The sequence below is a fragment of the Peromyscus californicus genome, unplaced genomic scaffold (assembly GCF_007827085.1).
Source record: "Peromyscus californicus insignis strain IS unplaced genomic scaffold, ASM782708v3 Scaffold_11__1_contigs__length_118956290, whole genome shotgun sequence".
NCBI lineage: Eukaryota > Metazoa > Chordata > Mammalia > Rodentia > Cricetidae > Peromyscus > Peromyscus californicus.
This window is the reverse complement of record NW_026294402.1, coordinates 100,112,137-100,126,106: the sequence shown is the minus strand read 5'-3', so window position 1 is coordinate 100,126,106 and position 13,970 is coordinate 100,112,137. Positions and strand designations below refer to the sequence as shown.

General features: G+C 45.4%; 1 protein-coding gene across 1 annotated transcript in view; it reads left to right on the top strand.

Annotated features, from left to right (window-relative positions):
- Nucleotides 1–13,566: 13,566 nt before the first annotated feature.
- Atp2c1 (ATPase secretory pathway Ca2+ transporting 1) overlaps nt 13,567–13,970 on the top strand; it is a 129,425-nt gene continuing 129,021 nt past the window's right edge. The window contains exon 1 of the mRNA XM_052718915.1: nt 13,567–13,689. Coding sequence (XP_052574875.1) covers nt 13,582–13,689 — 108 coding nt within the window. The 5' untranslated portion in view covers nt 13,567–13,581. The remainder of the gene's footprint in view (nt 13,690–13,970) is intronic.

Genomic DNA, 13,970 nt, shown 5'->3' with positions numbered 1-13,970 from the left:
TGTAGGTCCCAGGGTTTGAACTCAGGGCCATTGATCCATCTCACCAGCTGTCACAGGGTTACTATTGCTATGAGGAAACATCATGACCAAAAGCACCTTGGGGAGGAAAGGGTTTATTTGACTTACACTTCCACATTAGAGTCCTCATTGAAAGAAGTCAGGGCAGGAACCCAAACAGGGCTGGAACTCGGGGGCAGGAGCTGATGCAGAGACCATGGAGGGGTGCTGCTTACTGGCTTGTTTCTTATGGCTTGCTTAGCCTGCTTTCTTATAGAACCCAGGACCACCAGCCTAGGGATGGCACCACCCACAATGGGCTGGGCCCTCCCCTACCGATTGCTAATTAAGAAAATGCCCTCCAGCCTGATCTTATGGAAGCACGTTCTTAATTGAGATCTCCTCCTCTCAGGTGGCTTCAGCTTGTGTCAACTTGACATAAAACTATCTAGCATGCCAGCAAAGAATAATTTAAATATTTATTTGAGCCTTGGGAACTTACAATCCAGTTTGAAGGCAGAAGTTGGCATTACTATAAAATAAACAGTGTTACAGTAGACGTTCAGACAAAGTACGTTCAGAAGTGTTTGTTTCTAGCAGGAGAAGTTGCAGAAAGCCTTAAAAAGGACGAAACACCTGAACTATGAAGAAATGTCAGCAGTAGATTGTCTTTGAGTACAAGTTACACTTGTGACGACAAGGCACAGACAAATACACTATCGGAAGCGGTCCAGGTGGCTGTAGGCTGACCCTCAGAAAATCCACCTGCTGAAGTCAGAGCTGCTTGGACCTTGGAATATGACTTTGTCAGGAAGTCATAAGAAGACCAAGGCAAAGGGAGAAGGCCACTTGCAAGGGCAAGCAGATCCCACCTCCTCCAGGACCTTGATCTCGGACTAAAAGCCCCTGACCCGTGAAAACAAAGTGCTTAAGTCCCAGGAGTGGTATTTTGTTCCATGGCATTCTTAGCAAACAGATGCACAGGCATTACTACCTCCTTAATCTATTCCACAGTTACTTTATTAACTTAAAAAATTAAATCTTTATTTTTAATTGTAATATTTACTCATCTATTTATTGATTTGTTGGTTTTTGAGACAGGGTCTCAACTTTGCAGCCCAGGCTGGCCTGAACCTCACTGAGTAGCCCAAATTGGCCTCAAACCCATGGCCATTTTCCTACCTCAACCTCCTGGGTGTGAGGATTATAGGCATGAGTCACCACACATTACGTATGCATTCACATCTTAAACAAAAACCTCTTCATTATGCTTTTAAGAGATAGGATTTCATTAAGTAGCCCAGGCAGTCTGGAATACATAATCATACTGCTTCAGCCTCCTAAGTGATGGGGGAGAAGGGGGATGGGGCAGGAAGAGACGAGACAGGGAAGCAGGAAGGAAGGAAGGAAGGAAGGAAGGAAGGAAGGGTGCACAAAGGAAGGGATTCTCTGTTTCTGCCATCTCTTTAAATATGCCATGTATGTTTGTGCATGTACATGTGTTCAAATGTGCATATATGTACAGAGGATCATACACTCCAGGCTGGCCTCAGACTTACTATGTAGCCAAGGATGGTCTCAAGCTTCCGATTTTGCCTCCAATTTGCAAGTGCGTGGGACTAAGGCATGGGCCACCACACCCGTTTTATGCAGTAGTGGAACCCAGAGCTTCATGCCAGGCCAGCACTCTGCCTATTGAGCTATATCCTTGGTGCTTTTGGTTATTTGAGACAAGCTGGCTGTAGCCCAATCTAGCTTTTAATTCATAGCAATCCTCCTGCTTCAGCCTTCCTAGAGCTGGAAAGACAGATGTAACCACCATACCTGAGTAATGACACTTCTTTTCACATCACTCCATGTTCAATGGACTGGTTTCATGAAGAAGGGACTTAGGCAAGGAGGAAGAAATGAAGGGGATCCTATTTTAAATACAGCAGTCTAGAAAACCTCTCAATGAAGCATTTGGCCAATCCAATGAGAACAGAAGCAACCACACACAGGCAGGAATTTTTTTAAATGCCCACACTCCAAGAACCAAGAGAATATGAAAGAAGATACACTCCATTCTTCTGCAAGGAAATTTCAATCCCTTCCTTGATGGAGTAAGGATGGGTGTGGCCGAAGTGCTTTTTAAATGTTCTTAGCCAAGCTTCTTGCTTCCACATCGACTTCCAGAATCACTGATCCCCAGTCCTTGAGTCTGGAGGGTTCTGCTGTAGAAACCTATGGCTTCCTTGCGCTTGCTTTAGACTCCATCTTATTTCTTTGGCTAGAGAGATGCCGCTTGTTCTCGTCACTGGCTGCCACATTCTGTTACTATTTGTGGTCAGTACTGGGGATAAAATGTTGACTCAGTGGTTAAGAGCACTGGCTGCTCTTGCAGAGGACCTGGGTTCAGTTCTCAGCACCCACATGGTGGCTCACAACTGCCTGTAACTCCAGATCCAGGGCATCCAACACACCCTTCTGACCTCCAAAGCCTCTGGCATACACACACATACACACACACTCACACAGACACGCATATAAAATAAACTTTTAAAAATGGAGACTGGGGTGAATGTGGTTCCTAGAACATATGCTCCAATGGAGAATTCAAAAACAAATGAGTAAACTAATTAATTTAGTAAGTGAGTATTGGAAAAACAAAAAAAAATACAATAGAAATATTTAAAAAACTTCAGTGTATGTTATTGAAGAAATTAAGGTAACCAGGGCTTTGAAATTGAAGTTTCAAAGAGAGATGTTATTGATTTTGCATTAAGAAAGAGGTATTGGGTTCTTAATAATCAAAGTGGGGTGCATGGAACCCCCACACCACTGCAGAATTTGTTATAAATGAAGACTCTTAGGCTCTACATTGAGCCCAACCAGGTGAAAAGAGTACATTTGAAAGTCTAAGAAGCATTATACTAGGATCCCATACAGTTCCAAAGGCTTTAGCAGAGAACACATTATACAACTCTTCAATCTTATCTCATGTGTTAAAAAAAATTTACCACTAGGCCTGGGAAGGAGGCTTAGTGGGAGAGAACTTGCCCAGCATGTACAAGGTTCTGATTGCATCTCCAGTACTGTAAAAAATAATAATAATAATATTCCTGGTCCTAGTTATAGATGGTAAAGAACACTTAATGAAGAGACTATTAGAATCTGGACATTGTAATAGGGGAGAGAGTCTGGGCTCAAGTCCAAATACAATAAGGATAGGTAGAGCTGTAGTCAAGGAGCACTGAATGGAAAATCACCGAGAGGAAACGTCAAGTCTAGAGGGTTCTTTGTTAGACAGGATCAATTGGATTTTTGCAGGAGGCAGTCTGGGTGATATTGAGGGCAAAGGACAAGGGATTTAATAAGGCATCAATGGAGAGACACGATTTCTGCTGAAATGACCCAGCAGAATTCTTGGTAAAAGTGGACTAAGCGGGCCAAGGATAGAGCCCACAGTTGAGGTCCAGAAGCAAGCAAAGTAAACAAATAACAAAGGACTCCGAGAAAGCTGACTTTGGATAGACACTTTGTTTCCTGGAGGTCGGGGACTCAAGTGAATAGAGAAACAAGGAAATGATTTTATGAGCAATATCTTCATAGCTCAGGTGAGGCTTGAACTCAGACTTTTCCTTTCTTAGGCTCCCAAGTGCTTTGCTTGCAGGTGTGTACCTGTAAATGGCATTGAACTCTAGGACCTGAGTGGGGAATCTGGGCTAGAACTATTGTCCAGAGGTCATCATGAAAAGGATCCTGTGTGAGGGGCAGTATGCCAAGTGAGAAACTTGGAGTGAAGTCTGTGGGTTGTGCTGAGAACTGAAGGTTGAAAGAGGATCCTGGGAGTTGTAGTTGAAGAGCCTCCGAAGAAATACTTGAGCAGGTGTATGCCTGGGTGAGCAGCTTATGACTGCAGATAGTGGGGTAGAGGGTAGAGAACCAAACAGCAGAAGCCTGGAAGGCCCTTTGGACCTGGAGAATCTCAAGGCCTCCCTTGGGAAAGGGAGCCTTATTAGGGTATAACAGCAGTAACAGGTGCACAAGGTTGGGGCACCAGAGTTTGAACAGTAAAGGGAATAGTGGGCACAGCCTGGTGACTGGCGAACATTTGCTTGAAGCTATACCGAGACATATCCATGGCTTCCGCAAGTACCGGGCTAGCAGTCTGCAAAAGAATGACCTGTATGCATATAGGAAGATATGAATGGGTTATTACTATAACCAGCCTGGTTTCAGAAACCAACAGGACAGGAGAAAACTCAAGGTGGTCACATCCAAGTTCTACACTCTGCATAGAATCATTATGTGCTATTAATTACTTGTTCCTTTAACAAGTCTATTGATTATTAGGGGAGTCTGGAGAATAACAGAGTCACTGGCCCCAAGGCAGGTTGGGGAAGAGGTCTCCAGCCCAGGGGCTTCAGATGGTAAAACAGGTCCTCTTACAGCTTGAGAAGCAGGATCAAGTCCTAAGCTATCCTTGTTCCCAGGCAGTGAGTCTCAACTTTACATGTCACATGAGTCACCTGAGAGCCTCAGAAAGCTGTGCAGTCTGATTCCAGGGCAGGGCCTGAGATCTTGAATTTCTACCAAGTTCCAGGACCAGGAGACACTAAGGCTGCTGGTCCATGAGCCTTTAGAGTAGCAAGGTTTTAGGCAACACCTAACATGTCTTTGGGTGGGGGGGGATATCTCTACATTTATTTATTATTATTATTATTATTATTATTATTATTATTATTATTATTATTTTAAAATCATATGTGTATGAGTGTCTGCATACCTCCTTGCATGCTGTGGAGACCAGAAGAAGCCTTTGGGTCCTCAAGAACTGGACTTACAAATAGTTATAAGTCTTAGTGTGGGTGTAGAGAATTGAACCTTGGTCCTCCTGGAAAAGCAGCCAGTGCTCTTAACCAGTGAGCCAGCTCTTCAGTCCTATTTTGGTTTTATGAAACAGGGTCTCACTATGTAGCTCAGGCTGACTCAGAATGCACTATGTAGGTCCTCATTCCTTAGTCTTCCAAGTCTTGGTGTTAAGCATTTATAACCACACCTACCTACCTCTCACTCTAAGAACAAATAAATAAACACACTCACATGTTCCTATCTTTGATACTCAAGATTTCAGCAACAAATACCAATTGACACTATGGTGGCTATTGCTGACATTATGAAGCCTCTGCATAGTCTGTGTAACAATGTTGATGCTGCTTGTGATCCAGCCAAAGGAAGTCTCCTCACATACATGTGCAAGGAAATGTCCTTTGTATTAAAAAACAAAAACAAAAAACATTCACACAACTTTATAAGGTTTGCTGTAACAAACAACTCCACTCCACATCGCACGAATGCTATCTTTCTTTTAGATTAAATTATCTTCCATCTCGTTCAGGCTCCTTGAGCCTCACCTCCAACTCAGGCTGAGGATAGGTACCTCAGGCCTGGGTTTTTCCACCAGGCCCAAGGCAAATATCTGAGGATCATCTTGAGGTATCAGGTTCTCGGATCACTTAACTCCCACCTGGGCAGTAGAACCAGAGACGTGGGGAAGGGAGATGGGCTGGGGGTGTCCTTGGCTGGGGGTGTCCCTGTTTCAACCCTGATGGTCCTCACCTGCTGAAGCAGGCCCAGCCTGATACACATCTGTTTCCATTTGCACCCTTAGCTTTCAAACCGGAGGCAGTAGATGGGAGCACACCCCGCCCCCCCCCCCCCCCACTCGCTTCGTCAGCCTTGGGAGGTAAAACTACTAACTCAAAAAAAAAAAGACAAACTATTATTTCTAAAATCACACTATCAGCTTTCATATAGAATGATAGGTACTAGGGCCACCAGTCTGAAGATTGTCCTGGAATTGAGCCACTTTCCTTGACCAGAAAGGCCTCTTGCATCTTCTGGGCCGGTGCTGAGCCCCCGAAAGAGCAAAGCATGGAGGAGAAGGGGGTGAGAAGAAGGCTGCAGAGCTCCAAGGACACGCCTCGAAGTCCTTCTCAAACAGTAAGCTTCCTGGTGGCTCCTCGTGTTTCCTCTAAAGAACTTGTTTGCAGTTAAATCCTTGATGTACAGTTGTAGAGCACCTACCTAAAAGCGGCCCCGCTAAAGACCAAGGTGGGTAGATTATGGCTGGGAACGGCTCGTGGAGGAGGGCTGTGGATTCCAGAAGTCCTGATTTTAGACTTCCTTCTCCAACTGGAAAGGGGCAAAGACCCGCGGTAGAAGGGGAGAAGGGGGAGCCGTGGTTTCTGGTCCAGCGATTGTCCGTTGACCTCTCTGTGTTAGTGCCTGAGCTGATAGGGTCACAGCAGCAGGATAAGAGGAACTGAGGGAGGGAGTTTGAGAGCAAGCCGATATGAAGTCAAGATGTACCAGAGAGGACAGGGAGTTCATGGGATGCCCATGTGACACTCGATCACTACAGAAGCCTCCTCATGGAGAAGTGTGTAGCTAGAGTTTTCCTGCTTGGCCCAGTCAGGAAAAATCTCTGTCACCTGCCAGTCCCACAGCCGCTCAGACCCGACCAAGTAATCACAGAGACTTATATTGGTTACAAACTGTATGGCCGTGGCAGGCTTCTTGCTAACTGTTCTTACAGCTTAAATTAATCCATTTCCATTAATCTATACCTTGCCATGTGGCTCGTGGCTTACCGGCATCTTCACATGCTGTTTCTCATCATGGCAGCTGGCAGTGTCTCTCTGACTCAGTCCTCCACTTGCCAGCTTTATTCTCCTCCTTGTCCTGCCTGTACTTCCTGCCTAGCCAATGGCCAATCAGTGTTTTATTTATTGACTAATCAGCAACACATTTGCCATACAGACCATCCCACAGCACTTCCCCCCTTTTTTTTTCCAAAAGGAAGGTTTTAACCTTAACAAAGTAAAATTACATATAATTTGGGAATTTGGGCGTAGCTTCTCTTACTACTTCCTGCTGGAGGGGGGCGCTGTATCTTATGGGGACACAAAGAAAATTTTAGGATCATGGAGTAGTCCGTGAGGCTGTATCGTCTGAGCCAGTTGCCTTGAAACCATTCTGGATGTTGGATCATCTGGGCCATGGTGTCATCAGAGACCTTTCAGGGGGGTCTTGTCTGGTCAAACCTGATGTATCTTAATCTGGAACAAATCCATAGCCTCTGGCTTTCTGTGGGAACAAAAGCAAAGTGTACTTTCCAAAGCAACATATCCTTATATCCAAATTTTGAAGTTAAGGTATCTGTAAAATATACATATTGGCATAACTCAACAGCTTTTACAATCAAATGTTTTTCTTCAGTTAAAAATCCCAAAGACAACACAATCCAGATTCTCTGTGTAATATTCATCTTCACGTGGCTTATTTTTTATATTAATTTTACTGTCTCTTTAAAGACTTTATTTTTTAAAACTATGTATTTGTTTCTATACTGTATATATCACCTTTTTTGTCTCTTTCAAGCCTACGTATCTTTTACACACATTGTAAACTATTACATCTGAATCTGTCTTATTGTGAATCTATTGCTTTAAACTGCAGCAGCTGTGGCTGCTGGCTCCGCCCACCTCAGCTTCCCAACATGGCGGCAGTACGTTTACCGCCAGCTCTGGGAGCTATCGTGGGTCTATGCTTTTATCCAAGCAGCGTGTAGCCCAGAAACCTCTTTTTTTGTTTTGTACTAGCAAAGGCTATATCCACCATGCAGTTTAATGTGCCACTTGCAGAGGCCTCATTCCCGCCAAACTGCAGGTTGAGCGCACACGCTAGGAACCCACCAGTAGCTCAAACCTGCAGCTGCTGCTCATTTGAGAGAGACAATTAGGAAGCTGTTTTTAGCTCCGTTTTAGAATCTTTTTTCTCAGTTTTTAGGTGGAAACTCTTGCCCCACGTTGGGCGCCATTTGTAGCTGGAGTTTTCTGCCTGGCCCACGGTCAGGGCAAATCTCTCTCACCTGCCAGTCCCACAGCCGCTCAGACCCGATCAAGTAAACACAGAGACTTATATTGGTTACAAACTGTATGGCCATGGCAGGCTTCTTGCTAACTGTTCTTACAGCTTAAATTAATCCATTTCTATACCTTGCCACATGGCTCGTGGCTTACCGGCATCTTCACATGCTGTTTCTCATCATAGCAGCTGGCAGTGTCTCTCTGACTCAGTCTTCCACTTGCCAGCTTTATTCTCCTCCTTGTCCCACCTATACTTCCTGCCTAGCCAATAGCCAATCAGTGTTTTATTTATTGACTAATCAGCAACACATTTGCCATACAGACCATCCCACAGCAGAAGTGACTATAAGAAAAGAGATGGTCTTTGGTTTGGGGGAACACACCAACATTGGGAAATGCATTTGTAAATATGTGTTGGATGGAAGCTCTCAAACAGCTCTGGCCCACATCTCAGCACGAGCCATCCCTTTACATCTGCTCCCTACTTGGCAGCTCAGGGTGAGGTTCCAGTCTAGCAGCATCAGCACCTCCAGAAAAACAACAGAGGTTTCTCACCCCAAACTTAACTGAATTAGAAACTCTGAGGGTAAAGCCCTCACAGACGCATCCACAAACCATACAGGCGATTCTGATATGTGCTCATGTTTGGCCCTCAACCAGTGGTTCTCTACCTCCCTAATGCTGAGACCCTTTAATACAGCTCTGCATGTTGTGGGGACCCCCAACCATAAAGTTTTCTTCGTTGCTACTTCATCACTGGAATTTTGCTACTGTTATGAATCATAATGTAAATAGTTTTGGAGAAAGAGGGTTGCCAAAGAGGTCATGACCCACAGGTTGAGAACCACTGCACCTGAACTCTGCAGAAAAATAACTTTATTTCTTCAATAGAAGAGTCTCATTGGCATTATTATTAAATCTGAGACATTAACATGTGTAACTAGAAAGCTAAAGATATCCAAAGTTATTCAGCTTAGAGAACAATTAGACGTGTGGAAGTTTCTGAGTTGTGGCTGAAATGGGGAATGACCAGGGATTCTCTATGTGGCTTTTGGGAAAGCAAAAATGCTCCATATGTAGCAGTAGTGTAGTCATTCCCTGTGTGGGGTGGGCTCTAAGAAAATGCCTTAGGAGTTGCAGATGGACTTTAATCTTGCTGTGAGGTGGACTCAGACACTGCATTAACTTGCCCTGATGAGCAGGGTTAAATGGCTTCCAGTCCCCTCTGCTGACCTCATTTAACACTGTCCTTGAAGACAGCAAGAGGCAAGGCCAGCATCCACAGATGGAGAGGAATGAGAGAGATTTCTTTGTAGAATTTATAATGAAAAATGGCTTCTGTGCTCTGGGCTAGCAGCTTCTCCATCATTCTGCCTGCCTGCTCGTCACTCTATTTTAGGTTGGATTAATTCCCAGAGAGGGGAGTCATTTTCCTGATGGAAACTCTCAGCACTGATTGGAAGGACAAAGAGATTAGTAAGGTTTTAGTTTTCATCCTGATACAATTGGGAAAAAAAATCAAAGGTATCCTGGAGATACATTTTCTGTTGCCCTTTTTTTGAGTACCAGCCTGAATTAAATCCTTGGTTCCTTTCTTCTCTCTTTGCCCCTTTCTTTTAAAAAGTATGCAACCCTGTGCATTGATGAGATACATAACTGTGCAATACACAATGGTAGATGATTCACAACCTCGCATTTTCATCCCCTCTCCTTGCACATTTGAAGAGGAAGAAACTAAAATGTATCTTGCTTCAACCTCTTGCCACTATTGGGCCTTTCAGGGTTGCTTTTCCAGTGGGGGGAAATGGGTTTTAAGGCATTTTATTAAAACGCTAGCAACCCTTAGAAGTGAAGGAGAACACATGACTGCCTCATCACTGTGGGCCTGCAGCCATGGTCCATGACTTTTCTAGCTGTTTGATTCCTGTTGGCTATTTTCCTATAGAATAGACAAGGGGTAGGGGTGAGCTATACACAAAAGCAGATAACTGCCCTTATCCCCTATTGTGCTGCTGTGCCAGAGGCCTTCTGGTCCTTGCAGATGTACATTGCAGTCAGGAGGACTCTGGTCCGCTACCCTTCACCAGTTACAGGAGCAATCAAAACTGGCACTCGTGAAGGCCACAACGATTTCCACACTAGAAACACAAGCTGGTTATGACTCCCATCTGAGAAACGGGGCGTGTAAAAGTCTTCACTCAAGCTTGTATTAGCATGAGATGGGCTGTTGCAACCCATGTCAACAGAAACAGAAAGTGCTGTGCCTTTTAAAATCTGGGAGCAGAATGCCTGTATCTACAGACACAACCTCTCCATGACATCACAGGAATCATAGCACAAGGGAATCTTTAGGATCTAGGTAAATCAAGCACACACGTGGAGCTCCAGCTACTCTGGAGGCTGAGACAGGAGAATCAAGAGTTCAAGACCAACCTGCCTGGGCCATTTAGCAAGACACTACATCACAGTAAAAGTTATAAGAAGGGCTGGCTTGGTAAGTGGCTCGGTGGCAGACACTTGCCTAGTGTGTGTGAGTCTCTGGGTTTGATACCCAGTGCAACAAAGAAGCTAAAAACATAGGTGATGTGTATTTTGTTTATAGAATTCAGGATAGAAATTGTATGCTTTTTTTTCTCATAAAGATGCATCTGGTCTTAAATCTAATCATCCTCGTGAGTCAATTGCTATCAGGGGACATGTGTTTCTCTCTTTAACGCTTCACAGGGTTGGATCCTTAGTGTGTTTCTGGGTGTGGGTTAAGAGGCTTTGCAGCGGTTGGGCAGTGGTACGGCCTCTCTGGCTAGAACCCCTTTCCCTCTGCTTTGTAGCTGTGTGACCTTTCTATGTTCTTTACCTTCTCTGGACCTTTATGTCAGGGCTGCTATAAGATTACGTTGACACAGAACAAATAATTTACTGTCGTGTCCAGAGGCCAAATAAATATTCCCTGTGATTTAGTCTTGTTATTAGTTAAACACCTAGAGGAGTCTCAGTTACATTTGTTTCGCCCATTTCTTTCTTTCCTTTTTCCTTGCTTGCAGCCATGGGGACTGGTACCCAGGGGCCTGCTTTACCACTGAGCCCCATCTTCAGCTCACCGCTATCTATTTCATGTTTTCTGCTTTATGTTAGAATAGAATAGAAATTTATTTTGTGCTTTTTTTTTTCCGTCTTCTTCCTCCCTTCTCATCTCTTCTCACCACCCTCCTTGGGCCTGGAAACGGTGATCACAAAACAACCATCTGGTCTAAACTGAATTCTGCTTTGTGTTCCTCATTGGGAGAAGGTTTTGATCAGCAGCCATGCTGGGCAGGCCGTGGGCTTCTGCCCACAATAAAGGCATAAAAGTTCAAATACTCTCAGAGGAGCTGTAAAGGGAGCAGCTTGTGGATCTCAGAATGGATGTGAGCAGAACTGGTCCCTATTATCCCTGGGGCCCTTCCTCTTTCTAGGGACTTGGGATGGCCCAGGTGTCTGCGCTTGTGACTGATTGCCTTTCTGGGTCATGAACTGGCAGCGAGCACACCCTTCTCTCCTGCCCTCATTAGAGTCTGCAGCATGGAGAAGAGGACACTCAGAGCTTCTGGAAGCAGACAGACAGCATCCAGCCTAGAGGTGGCAGCAGGGCGGGGCCTCTGAGGAGTCGTCCCCAGCAGCAACAGGGAAGGACTTCTTGGAATTGCCTCCAGGCCCTGGTGAGTCTGGAAAATCACCTTGCTGGCGGGGCCCCAGGCCAGCCTGACACATGGTCTCACTTTGGGTGGCATACTCTGCTTCAGGCCATCAGGTGTGTTCCCTGAAGGCAATTGACCCATCCAGGAGTGCCAGAGAGGCTGTCCTGGGGGACAGCTCAGTCCGTGACGTGGACTCTGCCTACCTCCTCTTCCTCCCAAAGTCTGCTCTTTCTGGAGGGGAGCCTGGCTTTTTCACCCCGAAGCACATCTCTGAGTTACATGCTTAGGGACGGGTGGCCACCCTAGTTCCTCCAGGACAGCCCTCAACTGAAATGGTCTGTTTCCACCAGTCAACTCAGCTCCTGAAAGGCTTAAAAGGCTAGCAAAGAACAAAGATGGGGGTTGGGAGGCGGCTCCATAGGCAAGAGCACTTGCTGTGCTGGAGCAGGGATCTGAATTTGAATCCCTAGCACCTGCATGAAGATCCTAGCATGGCTGCATAATCGTGCAGCTACAGTCCTGTGGAGAGCAAACTCAGGAGGGTGGCTGGGACTTGCTGACTTGTCCAGTTAGCTCCAGTCACTGAGAGACCCTGTCTCAAGGGACTAAGGTAGAAAGTAATAGACCAGGATATTGACCCCCTGGCCTGATGGGCCAGCATGGGTCTGTACATCTACTTAGACACACACACACACACACACACACACACACACACACACACACACACACTCACACACATACACACTCACTCACACACGCACTCACACACATACACACTCACTCACACACGCACTCACACACATACACACTCACCCACACACTCATACACACACACACACACACACACACACACACACACACACACACACACACTATGGTGGGGAGGGAGTCTCTGAAGACTTAGATTGCAAATGCTGTGACCTCAATAGATGACAAAGAAAATCAACTTTCAAATTTATAATTTCATATCCTTGAAGACCACAGACCGCTTGTCGTGTTCTTTTCTACCCCCTGTTCTTCCTCCTTTGAAGGCATGAATCCCTTTTATAATAGTTAGAAGTGTGCTCTCCCAAACACTCAAGAGAAAGCCTGAGGAAATTTAATGGCTCCAAATTCAGCCTGTGGATTTGTGATAAGGATTCAGGGCAAGAAGCCTTTTAACTCAGAAAAGGATCTGTTTGCAGCCATTGTCCAATTAATGCAAAGTATCTGGTTGCTAGCGTGTAGCACAATGCACCATGGAGAACACTGAATGTCCACAGAGCTGGCCAACTCCATGATGCCCCTGAACGTGTGTGTGTGTGTGTGTGTGTATGTGTGTGTGTGTGTGTGTGTGTGTGTGTGATTTGATCAGTTTCAAAAAAGAAGTCCCCTGAAAACAGCTTCTCAAGGCTGAAAGAACCAACACGTTCGAGCTGAAACACAGCTGAAGGTTGTGTGTGCTGATAATGACAAGAAATCTAAGAGGAAGCTGGGAAAACCCCATGTCATGCCCTCTAAAGAGAGAGAGAGAGAGAGAGAGAGAGAGAGAGAGAGAGAGAGAGAGAGAGAGAGAGAGAGAGAGAGAGAGAGAGACTGTTGGAAGCATTAAAATGAAACCTCACGAGAGTCTGTGGGTATGGAAAGTCACCAGCTAGCTAATTTAACATAGCTTGCAACAGAGTACTGCTGCTCAAAATAGGACAGTCAGTCACATCCCTGTCACTGGGCTGTTTACACTCTGTGGACCAGCCCCTAACTTCTTCCTGGCTCCGGCCCCTGGCTTCGGCCCCTGGGCATTGCCTTTCTGGAGACTTCTAGATAATCGGCCACACTCAGCTGTCTACTTTCTCCAGGAACTCTCACCCAAAGACAGGGATCTAAGACGGACGGCTGCTTTGTCTGCAGTGGAAGTGTTGGAGCGTCAAACAACCCACTAGGCTTTAGAGGCCAAGTTTCTCGTTGTGTTTGGTTGCTGGCAGGGAGGGGCACGCAAGGACCCTCTGGCTTGCTTCACTATGGAGAATTTGTTGCCTCCATCTAGATTTTCTTACTTCAAAAAGTATCCTCTCCACTCGATTAGGAAGTATTTATCAACGCTGAGAACCCAAAGAGCCGAAGAACAGGTATTGTTTTGCTTGTGCTAACTTTAAAAAGAACTGGTGCTTATTTCTGGGTGTGGCTTTTCGATGCTTAGGAAATGTCTTTCTGCTGGTTTACTTGTTTTCATAGGCACAGGTCGGATCCAGCTTGAAGTTATTCACACTTACAGTCGGAGGACCAGGCAGGCTTGGGAGGGTTTATTTGAACTTGGAACATTTGGGTCCTGAGATGAAGCAAACGTTCTGTGGGGAAAACACATACCTTGCTTTCTTCCGTTATTACTCTCTGATGCTTTGACAATTTT